We start from the raw sequence: 24,792 nt of genomic DNA on the forward strand, positions 1-24,792 counted from the left end.
CAATTAATTAAAATTAGTGAACAGGAACTTAGCGGTTCATGAAAAGAAATAAAGACTGCACTTATACTCAACTAGATGATGCATGCGTGATATGTAATATTTTACAAACTATAATTATCCAAGATAATTTGCAAATTATGTACATATATGTACAGATCGAATCTGTCTGAATTGTAACAGTGAATTAATTCCTGACCAACAAAAGATCGTGTATTCATAGAAAATCTTGATCAACAAATTAATATACATATAACAGAACATCTCAATTAAGGGGCTTTCAGATCCACCAACTTGTATTATATCTACAAAATATACAACAAATTAAACAATGGGCAAACTATATACATTCGTCCTCCAGATTAAAGAATTAAACCATGGATCAGGCTATACAAAGCCATGCAGCGGAGTTGCCACCCTACTAAACTTATCTCCCCCATGCTTCGAACCATCGGAATTACGCTCGTGGAAGCACGAGCATTGCATCAATAACGCAGACGCCTCCATCGGCCTCAAACCATCAGCCGAGACGAACGGATGCTCCAACAGCATCTCAGCCGTCCATCGCCTCTCCGGCTCGTTCTCCAGACACCTCCTCAGGAAATCCTTCCCCTCCTCCGACACCGCCTCCGGTATCTCCGCCGACAGATCCCCGCGTCCAATCCGAAACAACATGGCGGGCAGCTCCATGTTGCCCGGGAGCTTCCGCGCCGGCTCCCCGGTCAGCATCTCGACGACGGTGCACCCGAGCGACCAAATATCCGCTGGCTTCTCGTACTCGTTGCGCTTCACGCCCTCGGGGGCCACGTAGAGCGGGGTGCCTCTGATCAAGATGCCATGCGACCTCTCTCCGGACCTCTTCGCCAGCCCGAAGTCGGTTATCTTCACCTCGTCGGAGCTCCACACCAAGACGTTATGCGGCTTGATGTCGCAGTGCACGTAGCCCTTGCGGTGTATATGCGCCAAACCCTTGAGTAGGGATAGGGTGAAGCGTCTCACTTGGCTCTCCGAGAAGGCGTCTGAGCCGGCGGACTTCATGCAGTCGTAGAGACTTCCAGAAGGAGCGTATTCCAGGAAAATGCTGTAGGCCTCCTCGCCGAATTCGTCGACGGCGTGATCGTCGCCGAAGCAGCGAACGATTTCAGAGCAGCCGTCGAGATATTCCAAGATTTGCTTCTCGCGCTTCAGCACGGAGGATGAATCAGAAGATGTCGAGGACTTCATGGCCATCAACTTGACAGGAACCAAGTCCCCGTCGCCGCCGTCGTCGTCGTCAACGATCATTGCCAAGCTGACGGTTGAAGTGCTTCCACTCCCCAGCATTGCACCTCTCTTCCATTTTCTCGAAACCATTGCTAACTACCAACTAACTCTTCTCTCCTCCAGTCTTTTACTAGCATCAAATCCTAATCCGAATTCCACTCTTATTGGACGGATTTCCGCGTCGTATTCTTTTTTCCGCGTATTTGCATGCTTTTGCCGTTATCCGATGGTAATGTAACTAAATTTTCTTCACAAATAATAAGAGATAAGTAATAAAATCGTTATGCACATAAAATCTCCGCCGTTGGAAATCTACTTCTCGCTTGATTCGATTTTATTAATTGACATGGAAATCTAACTTCCTACTGCCACTCGGAAAGCTACTTGGCAGTTACTATTCTCCGACCGTAAGACAAGCGTAATGTAGCTATCGCATCAACCGATTAATTTAAGGCTTTTTTTTTATTTACTTCTAATTTGATTGACCTATCCGTACATCTATAATTAATTTTTAAGGCTTTTATTTTTATTTGCTTCTAATATTACTTCCTACCCTGAGGCTCCACCTACTGTTACTATTAGGCCTTGCCAATCTATCTATACTCTTTTTAAATTTATCAAACTTATCTTTAGGTATAAAGACATAAATAGTCTCTTAAAATGATAACGTTTAATGCCAGATATGTAACAGTAAAAGTGACAAAATACCATAAAGTAATATTATATATACATATGGGGGACATTCATATAAATTACATATCTATGCAAAAAGATTAAAAAACAATTCTTTGAGGAGTATATATTCAAGAGCATCTATAGGGTATAAAAGTAATTAAAATAAGCACTTGGAAGGTTATAAATATAAAAATTCTCGGATAGAACATGAAATTGATGTAGCCAACAAGTGAAGACCTAGGAAATGAATCCACTGCAGATTAATTAAAATTTTATTATATAATCTTATTTTAGTGGTCATATGTCACTGTGATTCCATACACAGCTACCAATTATAATTATGATTCAAAGCAAGATACGTGTGATAAGATTAGTATTCTTATTGGCTGATTGAATAATTTTCATCTTGGATGCATTAAGAAATCTAAGTCCTCTTATCAGTAGTTTTTCCAAAAAAAATATTGTTGAAATTTGGATAAATACTTTGCCAAGAGTTTTTTTTTTTGGAAGAGAAATTTTATAGGCACATATTTTAAAGACGACTTAAAATAAAAATTAAGAGAGAAAATATGAAATAACTTTTTGACTCAAGTTTTACACTTATTTATGATAACAAACATTACAACAAAAGAAAATATGATATCAATAAAAAACACAACCCTAGCAAATACATGAGTGCAAAAGACCAAAACTAACGTGTAGAATTCTTGAGAAATTGCGCAAGAACTCTCAAATAACAACAAAATGCTTCCAAAGAAAATAAAAAAAATAAATGGAAGTAAGCGAAGAACGAAAAAGGTGAAACACCCATGACCACAACGAGAAGGAGCGAAGCTGTCACCAATAGAGGAGGAGATGAGGCATCTAAGGTTGAGCTAAGAAGGAAGGAATTGAACTCGAGAGTCAATTAGGGTAGGGGGCCATTGAAGCCAACTGGGGTCAAGACGGGTAGGGAGGAGTCAGACACGAGGGAAAAAGGTGATAAAAATAGTGATAGAAGGACGACAATAGTGCTAAAGAGCATGACAAAAAGAAAGGATGGAACGAAGTTGGAGGAGAAGGAGAGTGAGCTGGCAACGAGGGCGAAGAGGAAGGTAAATGAGATCAAGAGGAGCCTTTAGAATGAGAAGAGAAGAAAAAGGAAAAAAGAGGAAGGTAAGGTAGAAAGCCTCTCCTCCTCTACTAGCTAGCTGCTAGGAGTGAGGAGGGGAGGAGTTTGCCGACGGCTTGAGGAAAAAAGAAGACGAGAAAAATCAAAGCCAAACAGTAGAGCTGGCTTGATGTAGTGCTTTTACCTATGTCAATCACGTCATCCTCCTCCCTTGTCCTTTACCAACAGATCAACAATATTCCTCTAAAATTCTAACATGCACTGATTCAAAGTTCAAGTTAGTACACCTGACTTATTATAAATAGGCATCCAAATGAAGAGCCAGCTCTTTAGTTCTGAATGAACTTATGATAAATTGAGCAAAATACTAAATACACTATTTAGGTCAAAGATCTAGAATCTACTAACAAGAGCAATAAGATTATTTTAACAATGAAACAGGAATACAATGCCCAAATAATTTCTTACGTCTTCTGATGTCCAAAAGAGAAATACTGACAACATACAAAGGGGGGATTAGCTAGTTACATACATACATAACATACAATCTTTAGTTTACCAAACAAATGATTACTGCTTAGAAACTAACATTACATTTTTAACATCTAACCAAGCAATTAGTCTACAGGAAAAGTTCTTCAAGATGATGATCCATGCATGATCTTAAAGATGTTCCATGAATGTCATTTCACCGCTACATGGAAGGACATTATCCTTTGCTTTGTAGATTATCTCTTCAATCTTGGATTCCTTCTCGAGTGTTTCCCTACGCAAGATGATGAGTCACTCAAAGGTGCAATCTTCAAACTGTATTAACAAAGAAGCAAAAAAGAACTACTCTAATCATTAATAAATTTGAGACATGAATTAGGAGAGTAATCATATCATAGAGTTGAAGTACCAAATAACTATGACTAAGATGGACAGAACGCAAGTTAATTCCTATTAATTGATGATGTCACACTTACATTAGCTTACCAATTACATGATTACATTTAAGATAAGCAAAATACGAGATTGTCACCTCTAAGGCTATAATGTAATCTAAAGAGTAGTATGCCTAAACTAGCAAAATTAACAATATAATTTGCAAGTAGTTCTAAAGCACATATATTTTTCTTATTCCCCGTATTGGTATCCATTGTATATCTATCATATATCCATGCAATCTTAATACATATTGAATACGACTAGAGGAGTATCCAAATTAAAAGAAAAAAATTTAAAATTTTCAATACAGCTTTGATATGATGGGATACAAGATCAATACGTTTTTACATTGTTTAGGGTTTAGCAGGTCGAGTTTGCAAAAAAAATAAAAGTCTCAACCTGTTAACCAGTTAACTAAAATGAAGTGAAAATAAAGAGTTAATGACCCTACATTTCGTTTTGATTAAAATCTAGTTTCCTTCTCACGTGACGAAACCTAGTATCTACTATGTGTTTGTTATTTTCATAAGCACTAGTTTGAGGTCACAGATCTTAACAATTGTTCTCCACTATGATGATCTTTAGTTACTTTCTATTGTCATTAGTTTTATCTTCACTTTCTTAATATCATGTTCTGATTTGTAGCAAAGACTCTTCTAATCTCATTTTGTTCTAATTCTAATCATTCTAGTCACAGTGTATGAACTTATTTAGTGTGTGTGTATATATATATATATATATTGATTTATAAGTTTTTTTTATAAATCAACTCCCTTAGATTCGAAGACCCGATAAGCTAGGACGGATTCAAAAATATTTTCTTATTAATACTGTGAATATATTATTTTAGTAACAAAAAATGAGAAATACCGGCATATATATCACAGATAACTTACTATGTAATATATTTTCGTTAATCTATATTTATTATTTAATATATTAAATATAAATTTCGAGTTGCATTAGAGAAATGCCACTAAACTAATCACCAACAACTTTGCGCGGCCAGGCAAAAATTTGCCTGATCGACTCACCCAAAGAAATTAAAGAAAAAACCAACAAAATAATCTTTTTTCTTAACCTAAACTCCTAATAATTTTCTTCCTAATTCCCAAACCACTATTTCTTCTGAAACCTTGCTCGGGACGGTGGAAAGGGAGTGGGTGCGGCAATCCCTAACCGAAGGATCTGTTGATTTCTTTTGTATATAGAGTTTTTTTTATCTTTTTCTTGTTTCTTGGGATAAAAGAAGTGATGAGATCTCTCGATAGATTCAATTGTTCTACTACTTCAGCAGAGGTTGTTCTTTTGGGATTTGTCAAAAATATTGACACTTTGGTTGTTTAATCCATTCTATTCTTTGATAAGGAGCTGAGGCAGTTTAAGAAGGAACACAAGGGGGAGGTAGTGGTGGTGGTGGTGGTGGTTAATAAGGAAGAGATGGTCTCGGGATTGGAGGTGTACTCTTCGTTCCCATGAAGAGATCTAGATAGAGAGACCGAGAGAGAGAGAGGGTATGATGTGGTATTGTCTGGTGGAAGATCTCTTTCTTTGATGCAGTGAGTTTTGTTCTTCTGCTACTGAGTGTTCCTGCAAGATGGCTAGGGAAGATTTGTCTTTGGTGGGTAGCTTTTAGAGACGAAAGAGAAAGGTGGGGACCCTAGGGGAAGAGTAGTGAGATAGAGAATTTGGGTTATGTATGTTTCTAATTTAGAGAATCTATTGAGATCAAACAAAGGAAGTGGGATCTATGGTTATTTATGATAGATAGTAGTCATTAATTTATATGCACAAAAACGCACTAGTACGTGCAGGGAGAAGCGAGGCAACTTTATATATGGATTAAGGAAGGATTAAGGTAAAATAAGAAAATCTTTTTCTTTTTCTCAAGAGAGACAGCTTTGTATATAGATTGTTGTCTCGTTAAAGCAACAAATTTTCTTGTAGGTTAGACAAGAATTAAGGATGTGTTTGTCATAAGGAATGGTAGAATAAATTGCATTTTTTTATCCTGACATAGCTAAAAGTTATGCCTCCGAAAATGACATTTTTGATACAGCAGCTGGGGAAGATCGTTGTGGTAACGTTCTTTGCTATAGGTTGGGTCCATCTCATTCAGATGTGGGGCCTAAAACCAAATCAAAGAATGTTTTATGATGATCTCATAGACTTAAAAATAAAATGAGAAGGAGAGGGTATAATGCAAAAGGAATTAAATGATATGAAACATAAGTATGAGATAGTATAAAATTGTAAGTACAATGGCATGGCTAGAAGAAAAGGAAAAAAAATAATCTTTTAGAGTATACATGTCAGATGAAAATGGTGTTACAAACCCTCTCAATGATAACAAGGTAATAGGATTAAAACTTATTTTCTAAGACGTTTTTTTTTTCAGATTTAGACCGGCTCTTATTTTGTTGACAGTCGACACCACGGCTTCTTCTCTTAATACATATAATAAATAATAATTTGAAAAAGAGCTAAGTAACAACTTGCACTTAGCAACTAGACGCAGAATTTCCATGGGCAGCAAATCTTTGGTCTTCATAATCCTTAGCAGTTCAACAGAGTTGGTCTCGATCTCCACGAAGTTGAGCCCTCTCGCAAGGACTAACCCGAACCAGAGGGCCCAACCCTCAGCTAGGAGCGCTGAGCCCCCTTACTTCACCTTCTAAGACTTGAGTTGTATATATATATATTTATGTTTTAAAAATTTACTTCCCTTAAGTAGATTTTAAAAGTCTCCAATTAAGAGTACTCTTATGAAGGTGAAGTTTTCCCATTTAATCATGAAGTGACAAACAATGAGGCTAGAGGAAGATGAGGAGGTCAGATGAGAGGAGAAGGTAGCAGCTTACCGAGGCTGAAGGAGGATGAGGAGGAGGAGGCCGATGGAGAGGAGAAGGCGACGTCTTGCCGAGGCCGGAGGAGGGGGCGAGGCCAACGAAAAGGAGAACGCAGCAATAGCTTGTCGATAGAGAATGAGGAGGTTGGATGAGGTGAAGGAGGAGGAGGAGGAAGATGAGGATGTGTCAGCTGAGGTTGACGTCAATGGAGGAGGAGGCTATTGGAGGAGGCCGGAGTAGCCAATCGATAGAAGAGGAGGAAGAGAAAGAGAAAAGGAGGAGATTGGGTGTGTTTGTTGGGATATTTTTATTAGATTTAAAATTATAATTAATATAATTAAAGATCTAATAGTAGCCATTAGATAAAAATAAAATTGTTAATTTTAAATATCTAATAGTTAATTTCAAAGATTTAATAGTTAATTTATATATAATATATATTAATATATATTAAACTTAAGCTAAGCCTGAGCAAGTTCGCTCCAGCTTAGGCTCAGTTCAAAATTCAAATCGAGCTTTAAAATAAGGCTCAGGCTCGGCTTAGCTTAAGTCAAACCAAGTCGAGTCTGAGCTTAGCAGAGTCGAGCCTGAGCTGCTCGTTTATTTTGACAACCCTACCTATAGATGACATCTAGATGCAAAAGCAATAAATACCTATAAAATTTAGATGATCTGTTAGGCTACATTCAGTAATGCCACTATAAGTCTATTATGTAGTAGTGCAATGAGTCAAAACATTAATATTGTATTAGCTCATAGATATTGCTCTGGAAGTATAGTTTTTTTTCTTTATTTTTAGAAATAAATTTTTTTTAATCATTCATGAGCCTAAAAACTAGATATGGGAGACCAACTCTCTCTAAATATAGAGATACTTAGGATCCACCAAGCTCTAGCCAATATAGGAAGTTGCTTAGCGTAGGCTTCAAATTATGCGTGTTGCGCTACCGAGCTGCTCCTCAAAACCAACTACATTACCAAGCTGCCAACCGAGTCAAACTACTAAACTACTAAATAATTAATTTTTATAATAATTATTTGGAGTTAGAGTCGAATCTATGACCTTCTTAGTCAGAAAGAAAATACTTATTAGCTCTACTAAAGTTCATTGGTTTGAAATTTAGTTTCACCGTATAGAATTTTTTTTGGACTAGTAAATTCTACAATAATCACGTAGTTGATTTTTTGGACTTATTAACTACAATAACAATCAACTTTGATAGTGCGAAGTTATTGTAGTAAATACTTTTGTTCTACAATAAGCTCACACCCTATATTCCATGCAAAGTTAATTTTTTGGACAATAGAATTTACTACAATACAATACACTTTGTAGACTTTTGTTTTACAATAGATTCTATAAAGTGTATTGTATTGTATTGTATTGTAGTAAATTTAGTACAAAGTGTATTGTATTATTGTAGAAATAAGTTGATCTTGTGGACAATAGAATTTACTACAATACAATACACTTTGTAGACTTTTATTCTTATGAAATAAGTTGATCTTGTGGACAATAGAATTTACTACAATACAATACACTTTGTAGACTTTTATTCTTATGAAATAAGTTGATCTTGTGGACAATAGAATTTACTACAATACAATACACTTTGTAGACTTTTGTTCTACAATAGAATTTACTACAATAACCTCGCACTACCAAAGTTGATTTTTTGGACTAGTTGTTGGAGATTACAATCTGATTCCAAAAAGTCACAAAAAATTTGATCAAAATAAATTAAATAAACTTACAGATTACAGAATATAAAATTCTGAATAGTCGAGTCTAATGTTGGATACTATCTCCTTAAGACCAATTCGTCCTCCACCAATTACTTCTAGAACAGTGGACGTCGGTCTCCCAGGATACAACGACTGCCTTGCACTGGAAAGGAAGCAGCTTTCTAATGCCTTGATTGAACCTAAACCGTGCTGTATTCTCTCTCAAATGCAGACTCAAATTTAAAGACTCGACTCTAGAAGGAAAGGAATGAACCAATTTTTTTTAAAATTATGCAGACTTACAGTCTATTTATAGAATTAAACAGGCTCGACGAAAGCGGGTCAGAAACTAATTAATAGTTACATTAACCGACTGATTAACTGTTTATCGAAGGGACACACCACTTCGACCCCTAATCAAACCAGATTTGAACCCAAACCCATATCAGGCAAAAATTAAAAATTGGACTTGACTCATGCGAACCGAGTTGAGCCGGGTTGTGCGCGTGTGTGAGTTAAGTTGTATAGTAACCTTTACCCACAAAATAGGTACCCATTTTGGGGCCCAAAGCCCATAAGAAGTTTGTTACTTATATATCATACTAACATTTCTTAAATATCCACTAGTATGATACTAAACTCACTTTTCTTTATTTTCTATTGCCATGATACCCACTTTAGAGCCAATTTTCATTCACTTCTCTTCATGGATTTGACTACGTGAATATTTGACAATAAAGTACACTTTGAGCTAAATTAATTTCACCATTAAACTATCATTAATAATGTGTGGGCCCCCCACTTAAAATTTAGCTCCAAATTAATAAAAATTTATATCAAATAGATGAAATTACTAACACTAGTAAATTCCATTGCAGGTACGTATTGGATTAGGATTGGGATCTTCTTAAGCTCGTATTGGATTAGGATTGGGATCTTCCTAAGCTCGTGCGAATCGCATTAGGATTGGGATTGAGCCGGCCTATATATATATATATATGCATATGATAGTGCATAGAAGTTTTAGAGATTAAGTGCGGCGAAGAGTTGATTAGTTTTAGCTATGATCATTTCGCGAAGGTGGAAGATAGGAGCAGTGCTAGGAAAGGGAGGCAGTTCAACGGTGAGACTGGCCATGTTCGATGACGACGACAATGAGGAACCAATCCCGGCCAAGCTTATGGCCATGAAGACCCCAAAATCTCCTAGTTGTTCTTACGCGCTGAAGCGAGAGAAGCAAATCTTGGAAGACCTCGAGGGCTGCTCTCAAATCATCCACTGCTACGGCGACTATATCACCGCCGACGAGTGCGGCAGAGAAACGTACAGCATCTTCCTTGAGTACGCCCCTTCCGGCAGCCTCTTCGACTACATGAAGTCCACCAAGGCCGCCTTCTCGGAGAGCCAAGTGAGACGCTTCACCCTATCCATGCTCAAGGGTTTAGTGCACATACACAGCAAGGGCTACGTCCACTGCGACATCAAGCCGCATAACGTATTGATATGGAACTCGGAGGAGGTGAAGATAACCGACTTCGGTCTGGCGAAGAGGTTGGCGGAGAGGTCGCGTATGCCGCTCAGAGGCACGCCGCTCTACGTTGCGCCGGAGGCCCTTGACCACAACGAATATGAGGAGCCTTGCGATATATGGGCGCTTGGTTGCACAGTAATCGAGATGCTGACCGGAGTGCCTGCGAGGAGTCTGCCGACCAAGGTAGACTTGCCCTCCATGTTCCTCATGCTCAGCCGTGGCGATCTGGTGGTGAAGATACCGGAGACGGTGTCGGAGGAGGGGAAAGACTTCTTGAGCAGGTGTCTGGAAGATGAGCCGGCGAAGCGGTGGACGGCGAGGATGCTGTTGAGGCATCCGTTCGTCTCGGCCGGTTTAGCGGCGGAGGAGCCGGAATGTGAAGTGCGGAATCGTCCCAGGACATCTTGTTGTAATCGGTGCAGAGTACTGATGGCACTCTTGGAAAGAGTTGGTTTTACGAACTGGTAGCCAGATCGAGCCTAAGCTTTGAATAGGATATATTTGAGGACATCGTAATCTCTCTATATATATTAGTTGTACGTGGAAGTTGGCGAGTCTTAGGGCCTTCTGGCTCACAAATCGATGATGTTGATGTTGATCTTAATGAGATGTAATTAATACTCTTGTTCAAGATGTTCTATATTAATACACACTTGTTTCTTGCTCACGAATTAACTCATTGTTTATATGCATGTCTGTGTACACAAAGTCGATGTAATTAACTCCGTGCGTGTATGTATGTAGTTTCCTAATTGAAACTTCTTGCCCACCTATATCGAATGATCATTTTATCCCAAATTTTATATTTTTTTAACATCTAAAGTAAGGGTAAAATGATCCTTAGAGAGTCTATACCTAATCATGTGAGGTAACTTTAGAGGTTTGACTTTCCCTAATATCAAATATACAAGGTTTGAAGGAGAGGGAGCCAGCCAATTGCCTTAAAGTAAAATAAATTTTTATCTAAATATTTGACTAATGTAGGATAACCTTGGGTTTATGGCTAGGCTACATATTTAAGAAAAATAGATTAGCTATTGGACGGACAAAATGAATTACAAGTGAAACTTTTACTATAAAAATAGAGAAAAGAAGAAACCAAAGAGTAAAGAAAAAAATTAAATGCCTGTACGGTGAGAAAAGTAACAATATAATGTTTCAAGAAAATTTTAATTCTTGAAACGCCAATTTAGCCAAATACAAGTGGGATATGGAAATTGACGAACGTCCTTCATCGGAGAAGCAATAAAATTAGAACTGAATAATAAAAACTCCGATAACACCATATAGTACTGGGAGAACATACTTCTCCTCCCTGTAAAACATCACACCATTGGCTTCCTCAGTCGTTCATCTCTTCTCCTCTCCTCCTAAGTAATTTCCTTCATCGATCAAAGAGGTGACAATAAACCAAAAGTCGGAAGAGAAGAACGTCGAGAACCCAAACGCGGATACTTGAGATGTCCGCAACATCGATCTCAATAGCAATTTAGTTGGCTGTTTTTTTATTTCTTTCCTTTTCTTTAATTTGTTCAGACTTCTAATGCTTTCCTGGTTAATTTCTTGCAAATTGTATTCTTTAATACACTACTCATATAGCTGACCTTGCAGATGCAGTTTATTTTTAATTTCTTTTGGTTGATCGGGTGTTATTTTGCTTGAGTTATAAGTGTTAATGGATAGGAGAGGTATATTTTATGAGATTCCTCCTAAACAGCTCAATTAAGTTTTTGTCCAAAATCTTCTCCCGTTGGTCTTTTTAATTTTTTATTTTCGTTCCAATGCTTGTCTGGTTAATTTTCATTAAGTTTGCAACTTTTATTATTTAATACGTCAGTCATACTTACACACACTATATATATATCACTGTCAACTAGAGGATGACATCAAGATGGTCGAGCCGGTTCGTGTGTTGGCAGAGTGATGTTGAAGATGCAAAGGAAAATTGGACACCAAGGTACTTATAGAGTGGCTTGGCAAACTATCAGATGAGGCTACTTGAGAGTCCGAGACTAACATGATGAATTATTTTTTGAATTTTACACTTTAAGGATAAGGTGGGAAAACATGTGGGCCGTAAGATTTAGTTCTAATTTGCTTATAAAGAAAATAAATGTTCTAGTAGTTGAAATAACTAGTCTTGGGATTGGCTGTTTGAATGGCCTTTTAGATGTTTGAACATAAATCCCTAAAAGCAGAAGGAGTTTTAAAACGTTCGAACGGCCTTGCTAGCATTCAAACGCATATCATCGAGAGTAGAAAGAGTTTTAAGGCGACGTTCGAACAGCCTTACTGGCCTTCTAACACAAATCCCCGAGGACTAGAAGGAGTTCTTAGGCATTTTCAAGTGTTTTTGCTTATGTTGTATAGTTGCGCTTGAGCCTCTTCGATCCGATTGTCAAGTTTAGTCAAGCTAGGAAGCCACCTATAAATATATGTGGTGCGCACCTAGTTAGTCATCTTAGAATTAAACAAATCTCTAAAGTCATCTTCCTCATTCTTCCTTATTCAATTAAGACTCTACCGCGGTTGCCCTAGCACCACCTAAAGTGATCGCTGCTACCTTTCCTTTCATCTAGCAGAATCAACTCACTCAAGGAGTAGTCTACCTTTCTTTTCTATCACTTTCTTTTTCAAGTACCACTATATCCACCCTTATCACCACCACTTTCATACCACCACCCTAAGCTGATCACCACCACGCCTTTTTGGTCCCCTTTTCTAAATCCATTCCAATAGATTCTTTCTCCATCCTTTTAGCATAACCCCAAAACCATATGCCCTTTTAACCGTTGCATCTCTAGTTACCTCTTAACTTTGGAGGTCTATGGTAACCTAACTTTCTACTTGAGAGTTGGAATCAAACTCGCAGCAATCGTAGGGTTAGGAAGGCGTTGGAATCAGACTCGCGTAATAGCCGACTAACTATATCAACAACATTAACTAGGAGGTGGGGTTCTAGTACTCATCTATCAAATCTATAAAATGCATAGCCTCGGTAATAGTTTCCTCTATTATCCTAAAGTCTGGCTTCCACCCAATTAGGTTGAGGATCAATTTTCGCACAAGCCAAGGCCCCTTAGTGAGACAGTTACCATGTCATTTTCACAACTAAAAAGAAAGATAAAACTGCGACCAAGACTGACCCTCAACTCCCCATTATTTCATGAGCTTAATGCAAATAACATGAAGATGAGTCTTACCTAGAAATTTGCCAAACAAGACATTTTTCTATTTCGTTATATTCTCTTAGCTCTCATTCACTTGTGGAATATGAATAAGTTTATTCTAGAATAAACCTTCTTATTATAGTGTAGTAACTAAATAACAACTTACCTTATTCTGATATAGTAATTCACTCATTCTCTCTTATCTTATTCAATACAACTTTTAAAAAATAAAAAAAATAATTTAATAATAATAATTCACAATTACTATTTTGCTTTTTAAATTAGACAACACTTAATTACACATTATCTCAGCTATAGTCTCTCCACTATCTTTTTTTCTTTTAAATATCGATCATCTTAGCTACCGTTTAAGTTTTCTCTCTATCATTTTTTTTATTTCCTTTAGTGTATAGTTATTTATATAGACATTATTCTGTATTACCCTATAATGTATGATTATTTTTTTATATTGTAGTTTAGAGTATTTTAAGTTTGTAATTATAATAAAAATAATAATATTTAAAAAAAAACTATTTACTATTACTACTTTAACATATGCTCAAATGTATTTTGGATGTTTGGTTTAAAGCATCACTAATTTCTAATACAATTTTATTATTTTTTAATACTTTAATATTAATTTTATATTATATCAAATGTAATTATCACTCACAATACTAATATATAACTAAACATTACAATAACATATACCAGTATTATTTATCTTTTTTCTGGTAATAAAATTAGAATAGTTACTTCTATTTCCACCTTTATTTCACAAGTTAACATAGGCTTACAGTAGCTGAGGGTCTAGTCAATGCAAGAGGCTTACAAGCAACACCCTTCCGACAGATGGCTTCTTCGTTTAATATATGATGTATATCCCACCAACACCGTTGCCCTTTAGCTATAAGAATGTTGATGACTACTATATATATAAACTAGAGAAAGATTAGTTAGGATATGGCTTTCATATATAACTTGTAAACTTGACCCTGCCCAACCCCTCCCTCTTGCATTGGCTAGACCCGGCCCAAACTTGGTTAGGTCAAACTAAACTGTGATGGGTCCTTTAATTAGTCCAGTAATGCAGGTGAGAGGAGGTTGGATTTTTATGGACTCTTGACACTATTATTTTACTTACAGGGGATGTGCCAATCAAGTGTGGGTCTGCTATATATGCAAAAGCCTAGGCACTTAAGAGAGGCTTTGGGGCATGCCATCTCATTGAGGATAGGTAATTTGCACATTGAAATTAGTTCCCAAGTGCTCATTATATTTTCATCAGAGAAGAGGGCACTTGGAACATAAAATATATCATTGAAGACATCAAATTCATGATGTTTAAATTCAATAAAATAATCTTAAATCATAGTTTTGGAGAAACTAATTTTGCAGCCAACTAGCTGAATATTAATATATCTTTGCTCTTTCTTGTGGATGGCTTAGCTATTCCAGAGTTCATCTCTTTTTGTATTAAGATGTATTTAGGGTTTTTTCTTCGGCTAGGAAAAACCCGGAGGTACGAAACCCTCCTGCTAGCTGTCAAAATCCACGATATTAGATATAATATCTCTATCTTTCTTAGTTTTTTCAATTGGAAGGTAAAAGTTTTGCCCTGTCCTTTTCTCTTCAATCCCTTTCTTCCTTTACTCCCGGTGTCTAATCCATCCATCCATCCGTCCGTCCGTCCGCCCCATTATTTTTTTTGATCTCAGTGATGTTTTTTTTTTTCCGCTACTTTTTGGTTCCAAGATCGTGCAATTTGATCGTTTCTGGAGATCTTCGTGGCTGTTGCTGCGGCATTGCGCTTGGGATAATTTTGGTTCCATTATAAAGATTTTCTTTCAATTGCCATTCTCCGTTTGAGTTGCAGAAAGGCGAGCCCTTCGAGATTTGTGAGTTCCAGACTTCCAGGTAATAAACTAGCTTTTGATGCTTAATGTTACATGGATCTGATTACTAATCAGGCAAACGTAATTTGATCATGCGAAAAGAATTTCCTCTGAATAAGAAATTTGGCATTTAATAAATTCCTGCTTGATAGATTTGGCAGTGTTTGCTCTCTTCTTTTCGATAGAATCAGATGTAATCCTTTTGTCCATTTAACAGACTAGATTTTGATTTGAAAGTGAGCAACGGGATAGTTCTCTTACATTGTATATCAATTCTATGCAATTAGGCTTGATAGGGAAATAAGGCAGGAATAGCATGCAGTGAGCTTTAGGCAGAATTTAGTCATAACTGGAGTTGTTTTAGCCACCATTTTTCCTCAATTAGATGGATCCGTTTGCCCTTTCCTGAAGTTTCTGGGTTTCTCCCAGAATGAGTTCATCTATTCGTATATTAAGGTTGCAGAAGGCAAAGTACTGCCTATTTACACATTGCCCTTTACAGATTAGAGTATGGAAGTTTATAGATAGGGATCCTTCTCTGTTGGATATTCACGTTTTAGTTTTTCATAACTTGAAAAGGAAGTCTATCCTAAGCCCTCTCCTCCTTGATGCAGTAGTGCTTGTTAGATTGCAATGTTCCAACTAACTTCAGCAATGTGTCCTTGACGGAGGGTGTTGTCAACATAAGCGATGTTGTTCTGTTAGTCTTCCGTGAATCAAAAGATACTTGAAAGGGTAAGAACTTTGCAGTTAGGACTTAGGAGGCGGTTACGGATGATAAATATGCATAAATGGTTGGTTTACATATTCTGATGCTTTTGTTTTGACTCCTAATGATATTCCATTCCATTGTAATGTATTTTCCCTTGATGGACTAACATCAAAGTTACTTCATACAACATGTTAGTTTGTGGCTTTGTGCACTTAAACCAATAGAGCATTCATTTGTATGTTCTGTAGGATTCCAGAGTTCGTGCTCCTTAAAGAGATGGTTTGTTGTAGTATATGTATGCATCATGAGTTGTGCCAACCACCAACCAATGATCAAAATTATTGTACAAGTACTACTTGGGTTATTGGACTTTTATGCTATTGGTTGCATTGGAAACAACTCAAGTTAGGCCAAATATTGGAGGTTCTCTTGCCCAAGCTCAATTTGCATATGAGATGATAATTCAGCTTGTTGTTTGATTGATTTTGCAACCAAACAGAGGCAAAGCCTTAGCTACCAAAGCACAAGATATTACTGAATTGAGTAGTCTGCAGCCCGAGCTATTTGCATGCTTGAATATGCTGACTAGTAGGTGCATCATCTATTTTGTACTCTGTAGCTTATGTATAAGAAATGGGTCAGCACCTTATAAATTGCAATAAATCATATATTTAGGGTAGCATCCTATAAATTGCAATACATCTGCAGCCCGAGCTATTCACATGTTCTTTTCCCTTTCCCGTCTCATCTTGTAGACAAGATTAATATCTTTGATAGTCATTTTTGAAGTCTAAATAAAATCAATAGTTTTTCTTATTCTCCTAGAAGTGAGACAATAGAAAGTTATTTGCGTGGTTGCACCTTGCATGCGGACTAATTAGTATATATTTATTGATAAAGAGTTTGTTATCCCTATGATCTTTATTCTTATTCTTTAGCATTGTAGCACTTCGTAATATGGAGCCAACTAGAGAATAACTTGAAATTTCAAGAGGATTTGTAATGATAGTGGTAAAATTTACAGATCAGACGCCTACCCAATTGCTGATCTAGATTTGAGTTGAAAGCAAAATCAAACAACAAAATAAGAGATTGTTGCGATGATGCAGTAAGGATAGTTGATAGGTAGAAATACCCACATTATTTTCCGTACATTGTCATGCAGCCCAGAAATGACCCTCCAATCCACCATAATTCCTCTTGACATGGAAAACCATCTACATGAAGAAGACAGTTGGCAATTGTGATTCAAAGATTCACCTTTATAAGTAAATTGAGATGCTTCTTATCCTTAAGTGAAATTAATTATGAAATTGTCTTGATAATATGAATGAATATCGTTTATATATGGAACTTAGTATATTTATATACAAGACAATTGTGCATATATATTTGGTTTAGATATACTAAGTTGTATAAGATTGACATTGTCTTCTTGTTGAAATTTAGTGTATTGGTTGAAGTATATTTAAACCATATTCATTCATATTTACCTCTATATATATATATTATATCAAATATATATGCAACTTAGTATATTTACTTGTATACCTTTTCAACTCTATAAGCCAACAGAAGCAAATAAAGACTACCTTTTTGTTGAACATGGAGTTGGCTTGCGTTGCTTACAGCATGTAAAGGAGATTTGTGCTTTATTGTGGCCAATGTGATATTTGGCACGACACTTTCTTCTATTAGCTGAAGAGCTTAGTTACTGTATTTGTTCAAATTATTTCACAGTTTGTATGCTAAAATATCTTTTTTCTGACATGTTTAAAGAGAAGAAAGTCGAGTCACTTGAAAGCTGCTGAGAGGATCAAAATTGATACGTTTTGGTCTTGCATTTACTCTCAAACTATTAACTAACTATGCTTTTTCTTCCTCAGTTATTCATGTCAAGTCAGAAGGTGACATCACAGAATACAATGGCCTCAGAGAAGGACGTCTTTGACATCTCAGGACCAACACATCTTACCTCCATCAATTGGTATGATATTTGATATTCATATAATACAGTTCAAGTTCTTCTTGTTCACCTTTAAGTTGATCTGCAGAAGTTATAATTCTTTATTATTTTCACACTTACTGTTAAATAGTTCTTTTTTTTTGCTGAATAGTAATTTGCAGTTATTTATTTTTTCTCCTCAAGTGTCTGGTGAATTTCTAGACATCTTTTGTATAGAATCGATAAATAATTGCTTGTAATGCTGAGACGAATGGGAAAACTCTGATCCACTTTCATTGAGAATAAGTATAAATACATGTATGGTTAGGGTAGGTTATCCCTCGGGTACAACATAGGAGTGTATAGTGTATATATTAACACACCCTTTCAAACTCAAGGTGGATTAAACACAAGGAGTTGCCAATTAGATATCTAAAATGTGGAATGGAATGCGATTTAGTGAAGAAATCAGCTATTTGATCCATAGATGATATTTGAGAAAGAATAATAATGCCAACTAGAAACTAATGTCAAAATAACAGTCTACCTTGATATGCTTTGTTCTCTCATGGAATATAGGATTGTTTGGAATCTATATAGATCTCCTGTTATTATAATAAAGACCAGTGGGCATAGGAGTTGATATGCCAATATCTCCTAATAGACGGTGAAAATGAATAATTTCTTTAGAATTAATGGATATGGTTCTATATTTTGCTTTAGAACTAGAGAAACTTGCTTTTTGCTCCGCCACGATATAAGACTCACCAAGGAGCACACATAATCCAATGGTAGAACGATGAGTGGTAGGATCACTGGCCCAATCAACATAGGAATAAGCACGAAGAACAAGAGATGAATGAGCAGACATCAAAAGAGAGCGAGTAATAGTTCCCCTCACACATCTGAGAATCTGGAGTAGTGTTGCATAATGAGTAGATCGAGGGGCTATCGCAACTAACTAACTATACTCACGGCATGAGAAATATCTAGTGTGATGATGCATAATTACAAAAGCTGACCAACAAGCTGTCTGTATCTAGCTAGATATGTCAATGACACTTTATCTGTAGGACGAAGCTTCAGATGAAGCTCAAGAGTTGCATCAGCTGTCCGATCATCAGATATAACTGCCTGATCAAATCAGAAACATAATTTTGTTGAGATAGAAATATGTGAATCTCACTATGAGCAATCTCAAGACAAAGAAACTAATGCAGGTGACCTAGGTTCTTCATTTGAAAGTGCTGAAATAGATGTTTTTGTAGAGACTTGATAGGAGTTGAATCATCACTTGTAATAATCATGTCATCTACATAGAGTAATAGAATAACACATCCTTGTGGAGAAATATGCGTAAACATAAAGTGATCACGATTGATCTCAATAAAACCAACATCTGTCATCGCTCGATAAAATTGCTCAAACCAAGCACGTCTGTTTGAGATCATAGATGGCATGGCGAAGTCGACTAATATGGGACAAAGGAACAGACAATCCCGCTGGAGGCTGCATTTAAACTGATTTCGTCAAATCACCATGAAAAAAACATTCTTTATACCATTTCATACAAAGGCCAGCGACAAATGGCAGCTACGGGAAGAATAGTACGAACAATAGTCATTTGAATCACAGGGACAAATGTTTTCTTATAATCAATGTCATACTCTTGGGTGAAACTTCTAGTAACAAGACGAGCTTAATATCACTCGATAGAATCATCAGATTGTCTCTTGATTTTGTTAACCCATTTACAACTAATAAGTTTAATGCCACTTGGTAGAGGAACAAGATCCCATATTTGAGTGCATGTAAAAGTCTGAAAGTCCTCATTCATAGCATATTGCCACTCAAGATGGACAACAATCTCCTAGTAAGAATTAGGCTCATGATTTACGTGAAGAGCTATTAGAAAAGTGTGAAACTCAGACGAATAGCATATAACATCAATAAGTTTAAATCTTTGAGAAGAACGATGCTCACGCTGAGATCAGTGAGGACCCACAGTATCGGCAGAGGAGAAGGTGCAGTAGGTGATAGCATGACAAGGGAGAGAATCATTAGGACATTCAACAAGAGGCTCCTCAGGAGAATATAAAGTGGACACCGTATCAAAAGGTTGAAGAGAGGATGCTAAATATAGAGGCTTAAGAAAAGTGAGGTCCTTAGACTCATGAGAGTAATAAGAAATATCCTCTAAAAAGGAGACATGACAAGCAATCGAAATTCGATGAGTCAAAAGATCATAGCGTCAATTATCTTTATGTTCATAATTATATCCGAGAAGAATACATCACAAAGATCAAGTGGACAACTTAATCATGTCAATCCTGCTATAGCAAGCACCGGAAGAGAGAGAGAGAAAGAGAAAGAGAAAGAGAGAGAAAGAGAGAGTAAGGGAGAAAAGAGAGGGAGAGAGAGTAGGAAGAGAAAGAGGGGGGAAGAGAGAGAGAGGGATACAATAGATCAGTAATAAGAGGGATAGGAAAAAAGAAAGGAAGAAAGAGAGATTTTTAGGCTTTATATGTGAGTAATTATTATTTTCTTATTATTTTTAAATTTTTTTTAAAATTTTAAAATTATCAATATTTTTAAATAATATTTAAAATTTTATTTAATTAGAAATAGTTTGATCCGATAAGGGTGGCCAATACGTATCGTTTTTTTGGACGGCCAATTCCGATCTTGATATCAATACTAAGTTTCAAAAACTTGATATTTGCCATATGGGTTGAAGGTGATAATTATATTCTTTATGTAGTGGCTTGTGTTATTCTTGATAACTTTTCAAGTACTTAATTAGGACTCGGGCTATATTTGGTTGAGTGGAATACATCCCCTTTTTTTGGAATAAACTCCTTTTATTCTAGAATAAGTGTGCCAAACAAGGGATAGGGTTTCAGAATAGGAAAATAAAATAAACCCCATGTTTTGGAATATCTCTATTCCAATGTTTTGGTTGGAATAACTTACTCCCTTATTTGAAAACCCAAATAACTCATTTGCGCTCTTGGTAATATATTAGAATATGGAGATATATTGTGGTTTACATTCAGGTTGGATAATGTAATGTGACTATAATATACTTGGTAATATATTAAAATATATTTATAGTGAAAAATATTTTAATAAGGGATTCCCCTTTATTGTAATATTTGTAATGGTAATTATATTGTGTAAATTATGATGAATTTAGTAAAAAAAATTTAGCCAAAAATTAAAAATAACCATGAGAAGATGATATAAAAGTTGTAAAATAAAATTACACTTTTTATTTATTTTTAAACCTTTTTTCTATCATCCTCCATAAAAGAAAAGATAACAAATGTCTATTTCAATTCAGCTAAGAAAATAGCAATAAGATCAATTTGATCATTTTTATCCCTTGTTCTAATTTTGTAACCAAACACTATCTTATCCCATTTTCTTATTGTAGTACTTATCCATTTCTTTTTATAACCAAACATAAATTTAGAATTAGAATAAATTTTTTCTTTATTCTGGAATAAGTCCTTATTTTATTCCATTTCCAATTTTTTCTTATTCCACAACCAAATGGGCTCTTAGTGCTGCCATGGATTTCATTTCTCCCAAAGCATATAAATTCTCTGCATTCCTTTTCTGCATTCAATTTGGGAGAAAGAGTCACTTAGGTTACATCATAGTGATGAATGAGCTCCTCTCAGCTATTTTTAGTTTTTCATATGTGAATCTTGAGACTTTGAATGATTACAATGAGATAAAACCCAATAAATTTAGAGGAATTTATGTTGCAATCTTTTCAAGGATTAAGAGAAATTGATCAATGGATTCTACTGGAGTTTATTCAATTAGTAAGCACATTAAACTGAAATTTTTGAACAAAATAAAATCCCTTTGGCTCCGTCTAGTCACAAAATGTTTGTCAGTTGTTAATGAATGCTCTGTTCTACTGATGCTTTACTGAGTGCAATATAATTTATGGTTCCTTATCATGCTTCAAAGAGTCATGCCAGTAGAGACTTTTCAGTTTTAAAAGGATGTGAAGCTCCATGTTCATGAAATTCTTTTAGAACTTTTGCCAAAGGGTGTTTCACAAATTGATGTTTGAAGAGACATGCAATCACTTTAAAGACTTGCAGAATCTTTATGTACCTACTATATATGTTAAAATCATAAATAACAGTTGACATCCTGCAATTCATTTTCATAGGCCAAATGACTTCTATTAGATAGAAATCTCTTGCAGTTTGCTTCAACAGTAACATGTCCATTTCTGCTGCCGCCTAATTACCTTTCCTTTGAGGTCATTTAGCATTTTAGAGAAGCTGGATAAAAGTCGAAAGATTAAATGAGATGTATGTTCCATCATTATATAAATGAATGGGTTTTAAGAGAGTTTGGCAGGTTGAGCTTGTATACTGCATACAGTAGCTGGCACAGCATCAGTAACAGTTGAAGTGGTGGTTCTGATAATTTAGTTGATACATTAACTATTATGCATAAATACATTAAAATTGAGTATCCTTTTGTGGAAGCCAGACCTGACAATGTCAAGACAGCTTGGTTTGACAATTATCATTGATATGGCCTGCAATTGGAACAGCATATTTTCTCACATCATTTTACCGCCTTTTGTTGACTTGATACATTGCATTGGCTTTGAGGAGAACTCATTCTTGTTTCATTTACACATGTTGAAAAGGACATGCGAACATCATCGAAGATCTGTTGCTGCAAGTTTGGTTCAAGCAGTGTACGTCTTAGAGAGGGACAGACAACTAAATCGTCATTCCTTAGAAGCTTTTGCGCCTCCTTGGTGGGAGTTCTTTTATTTCGAACCAATCCGTCTACTTGTTGATGATGCTGATTTATCTATCTTTGGTGCCATTTTTGAATTCAAACCTCCTTCTGTTCCATACACTTCAGCTCTGAATGCTCCCAGGTTTGTCATTGCTTTCAGAGGTACCATCACCAAGAAGGAATCCATTTCTAGGGATCTGTCCCTAGACCTTCACCTTATTAAAAATGGCCTCCATCAAACCTCACGATTTCAAATCGCAATGCAAGCTGTTCGGAATGTAGCATCAACTTTTTCCAATTCTATTATCTGGCTGGCAGGTCATTCTTTGGGTTCAGCTATGGCAAATCTAACTGGAAAGAACATGGTTAAAATGGGTATAATTTTGGACGCCTTTCTCTTCAATCCACCCTTCTTGTCTGCTCCAATTGAAAGGATCCAAGACAAGACTGTGAAGCAGGGAATCCGAATAGCCAGCAGCTTCATTACTGCTGGGCTAACTGTTGCACTACAAGGTCGGCGTGAGAAGCCTGCCTCAGAGGACTCCTTCACCATTTTATCATCTTGGGTTCCATGTCTTTTTGTGAACCCAAGTGACCATATCTGTTCAGAGTACATAGGATATTTCAATCATCGAGAGAAAATGGAAGAGATTGGAGCTGGAAGCATTGAGAGGCTGGCGACACAGAATTCGATTGGTGATTTATTCTTACGGGCTATGGGAAAAGAATCAGAGCCATTGCACCTTCTTCCTTCAGCGAATCTGACTATTAATTTAAGCAATTCCCCCGATTTCAAATGGGCTCATGGTATACATCAATGGTGGAGGCCTGACTTACATTTGCAGAGTAAGAAGTATCATTTTAGATAATATCACCATTGAAAGGGTTTGCTACTTGTTCTCTGGGGGCAGGAGAGTTGGCTCTCCTTTTCTCTTCTATTTTATTCTTAAGATGTTGAACACATTGAAATCAATGTTCAAAGTCAACCAATCTTGTGAATTTCTTTTGTGTATTGTTTCAACTCTCGCAGAACAGCTTGGATAACCGTGTTGTGGTTCAGTTATGCTGCTTGCTTTTCTTAAGAGAGATAAAAGTAGAACTACAATCCTAGGTAAATTGGAGATTGGACTCCTAAAGCAGCATGGAAATGGATGTCTCTATTATAAGGATACCAGTCCAGAGATACTTATGTTGTTGCTTTTGTTCTACGAAAATATATCATATCTTCTCTGATCACTTTATAGCCACCTAGCTTGTTTTATTTTTACAGTTAATCTATGTAATGAAAATATAATCCACACTAATCTTCTTATTCTTCTCTTGTACACGAATAGTAATGATGCAAACTGTTATCTGAGTGAATATAGCCTACGAGATTTTGATCAATCTGTAGAATTTTATTTCTCATGATTACATGCACATTTGTCACTAAAGGATAACATGGTGAATACAAACGAGTCAAATATAAATAGTATCGACAACATACATACTTTTCCAGTTAGGTAATAGCTACCTGACGATACTAATACTTTCTAATTTTCATAATTATTATCATATGAAGTTCAAATCCACTATAAGTGATTATTAATTAAGAATTAGCTGACATTTTTTTTATCTAAAAGGTAAACTCTAATGATGACACAATGCATGCACGTAAACATATGTGAGATGTTACGATACCTAAGGGTATCAATATCTTCCGCGATAAGTGGATAGTAACGAGGGAAATCTGCACCAAAATATACTTGGTTTTTGTGTTTGTGAATCAGACCCGTTTCCAATTTCTTTTGCAGATGATGCAGTTCTTTTATCTTCTAAGTTTGCCTTTCTACTATTTAGTGCTTATTAAATATTGATTGAACAATATAAGAATAGAGATGAGTGACCCATACCTGAGTTCTTCTTGTTCTTGTTGTTCTTCTTCTTCTATCTCTTAATATATTTTTATTTAAGAATAGAGATAAGTGATCCATACCCTTTTTCTTCTTCTTCTTCATCGATCTCTTAATCTATCTTTTTCCTTTTTTATATACATCTCTCTAATCGCTTTTTAATTAATAAAGTAAGAGAGTAATTAAAGATAGTTGTGAGATAATTAGAATTAATAAGAGACTAATTATCTCACTATCTCTAATTAATTTCTTACTTTATTAATTAAAAAATAATTAGAGAGATTTATTTGTATAGAAAAAAAAAAGATTAAGAGA

General features: G+C 36.0%; 3 protein-coding genes across 3 annotated transcripts; 2 read left to right on the forward strand and 1 right to left on the reverse strand.

Annotated features, from left to right (window-relative positions):
* Nucleotides 1–384: 384 nt before the first annotated feature.
* LOC140781423 (mitogen-activated protein kinase kinase kinase 20-like) lies at nt 385–1,350 on the reverse strand. Its single transcript, XM_073127378.1, has one exon. It carries the CDS (start codon nt 1,348–1,350, stop codon nt 385–387), a length of 966 nt encoding a protein of 321 aa, XP_072983479.1.
* An 8,263-nt stretch (nt 1,351–9,613) lies between these two features.
* Nucleotides 9,614–10,549, forward strand: LOC140781424 (mitogen-activated protein kinase kinase kinase 20-like). Its single transcript, XM_073127379.1, has one exon. It carries the CDS (start codon nt 9,614–9,616, stop codon nt 10,547–10,549), a length of 936 nt encoding a protein of 311 aa, XP_072983480.1.
* A 4,209-nt stretch (nt 10,550–14,758) lies between these two features.
* On the forward strand, nt 14,759–23,584 carry LOC140782634 (GDSL esterase/lipase At4g10955-like). Its single transcript, XM_073129311.1, has 4 exons — nt 14,759–14,855; nt 15,007–15,168; nt 17,745–17,845; nt 22,488–23,584. Exons 3-4 carry the CDS (start codon nt 17,751–17,753, stop codon nt 23,452–23,454), a joined length of 1,062 nt encoding a protein of 353 aa, XP_072985412.1. The 5' UTR covers nt 14,759–14,855; nt 15,007–15,168; nt 17,745–17,750; the 3' UTR covers nt 23,455–23,584.
* The last annotated feature ends 1,208 nt before the right edge of the window (nt 23,585–24,792 follow it).

The sequence above is a fragment of the Typha latifolia genome, chromosome 2, assembly GCF_019914945.1.
Source record: "Typha latifolia isolate L0001 chromosome 2, TyphaL0001v2, whole genome shotgun sequence".
Taxonomy (NCBI): Eukaryota; Viridiplantae; Streptophyta; class Magnoliopsida; order Poales; family Typhaceae; genus Typha; species Typha latifolia.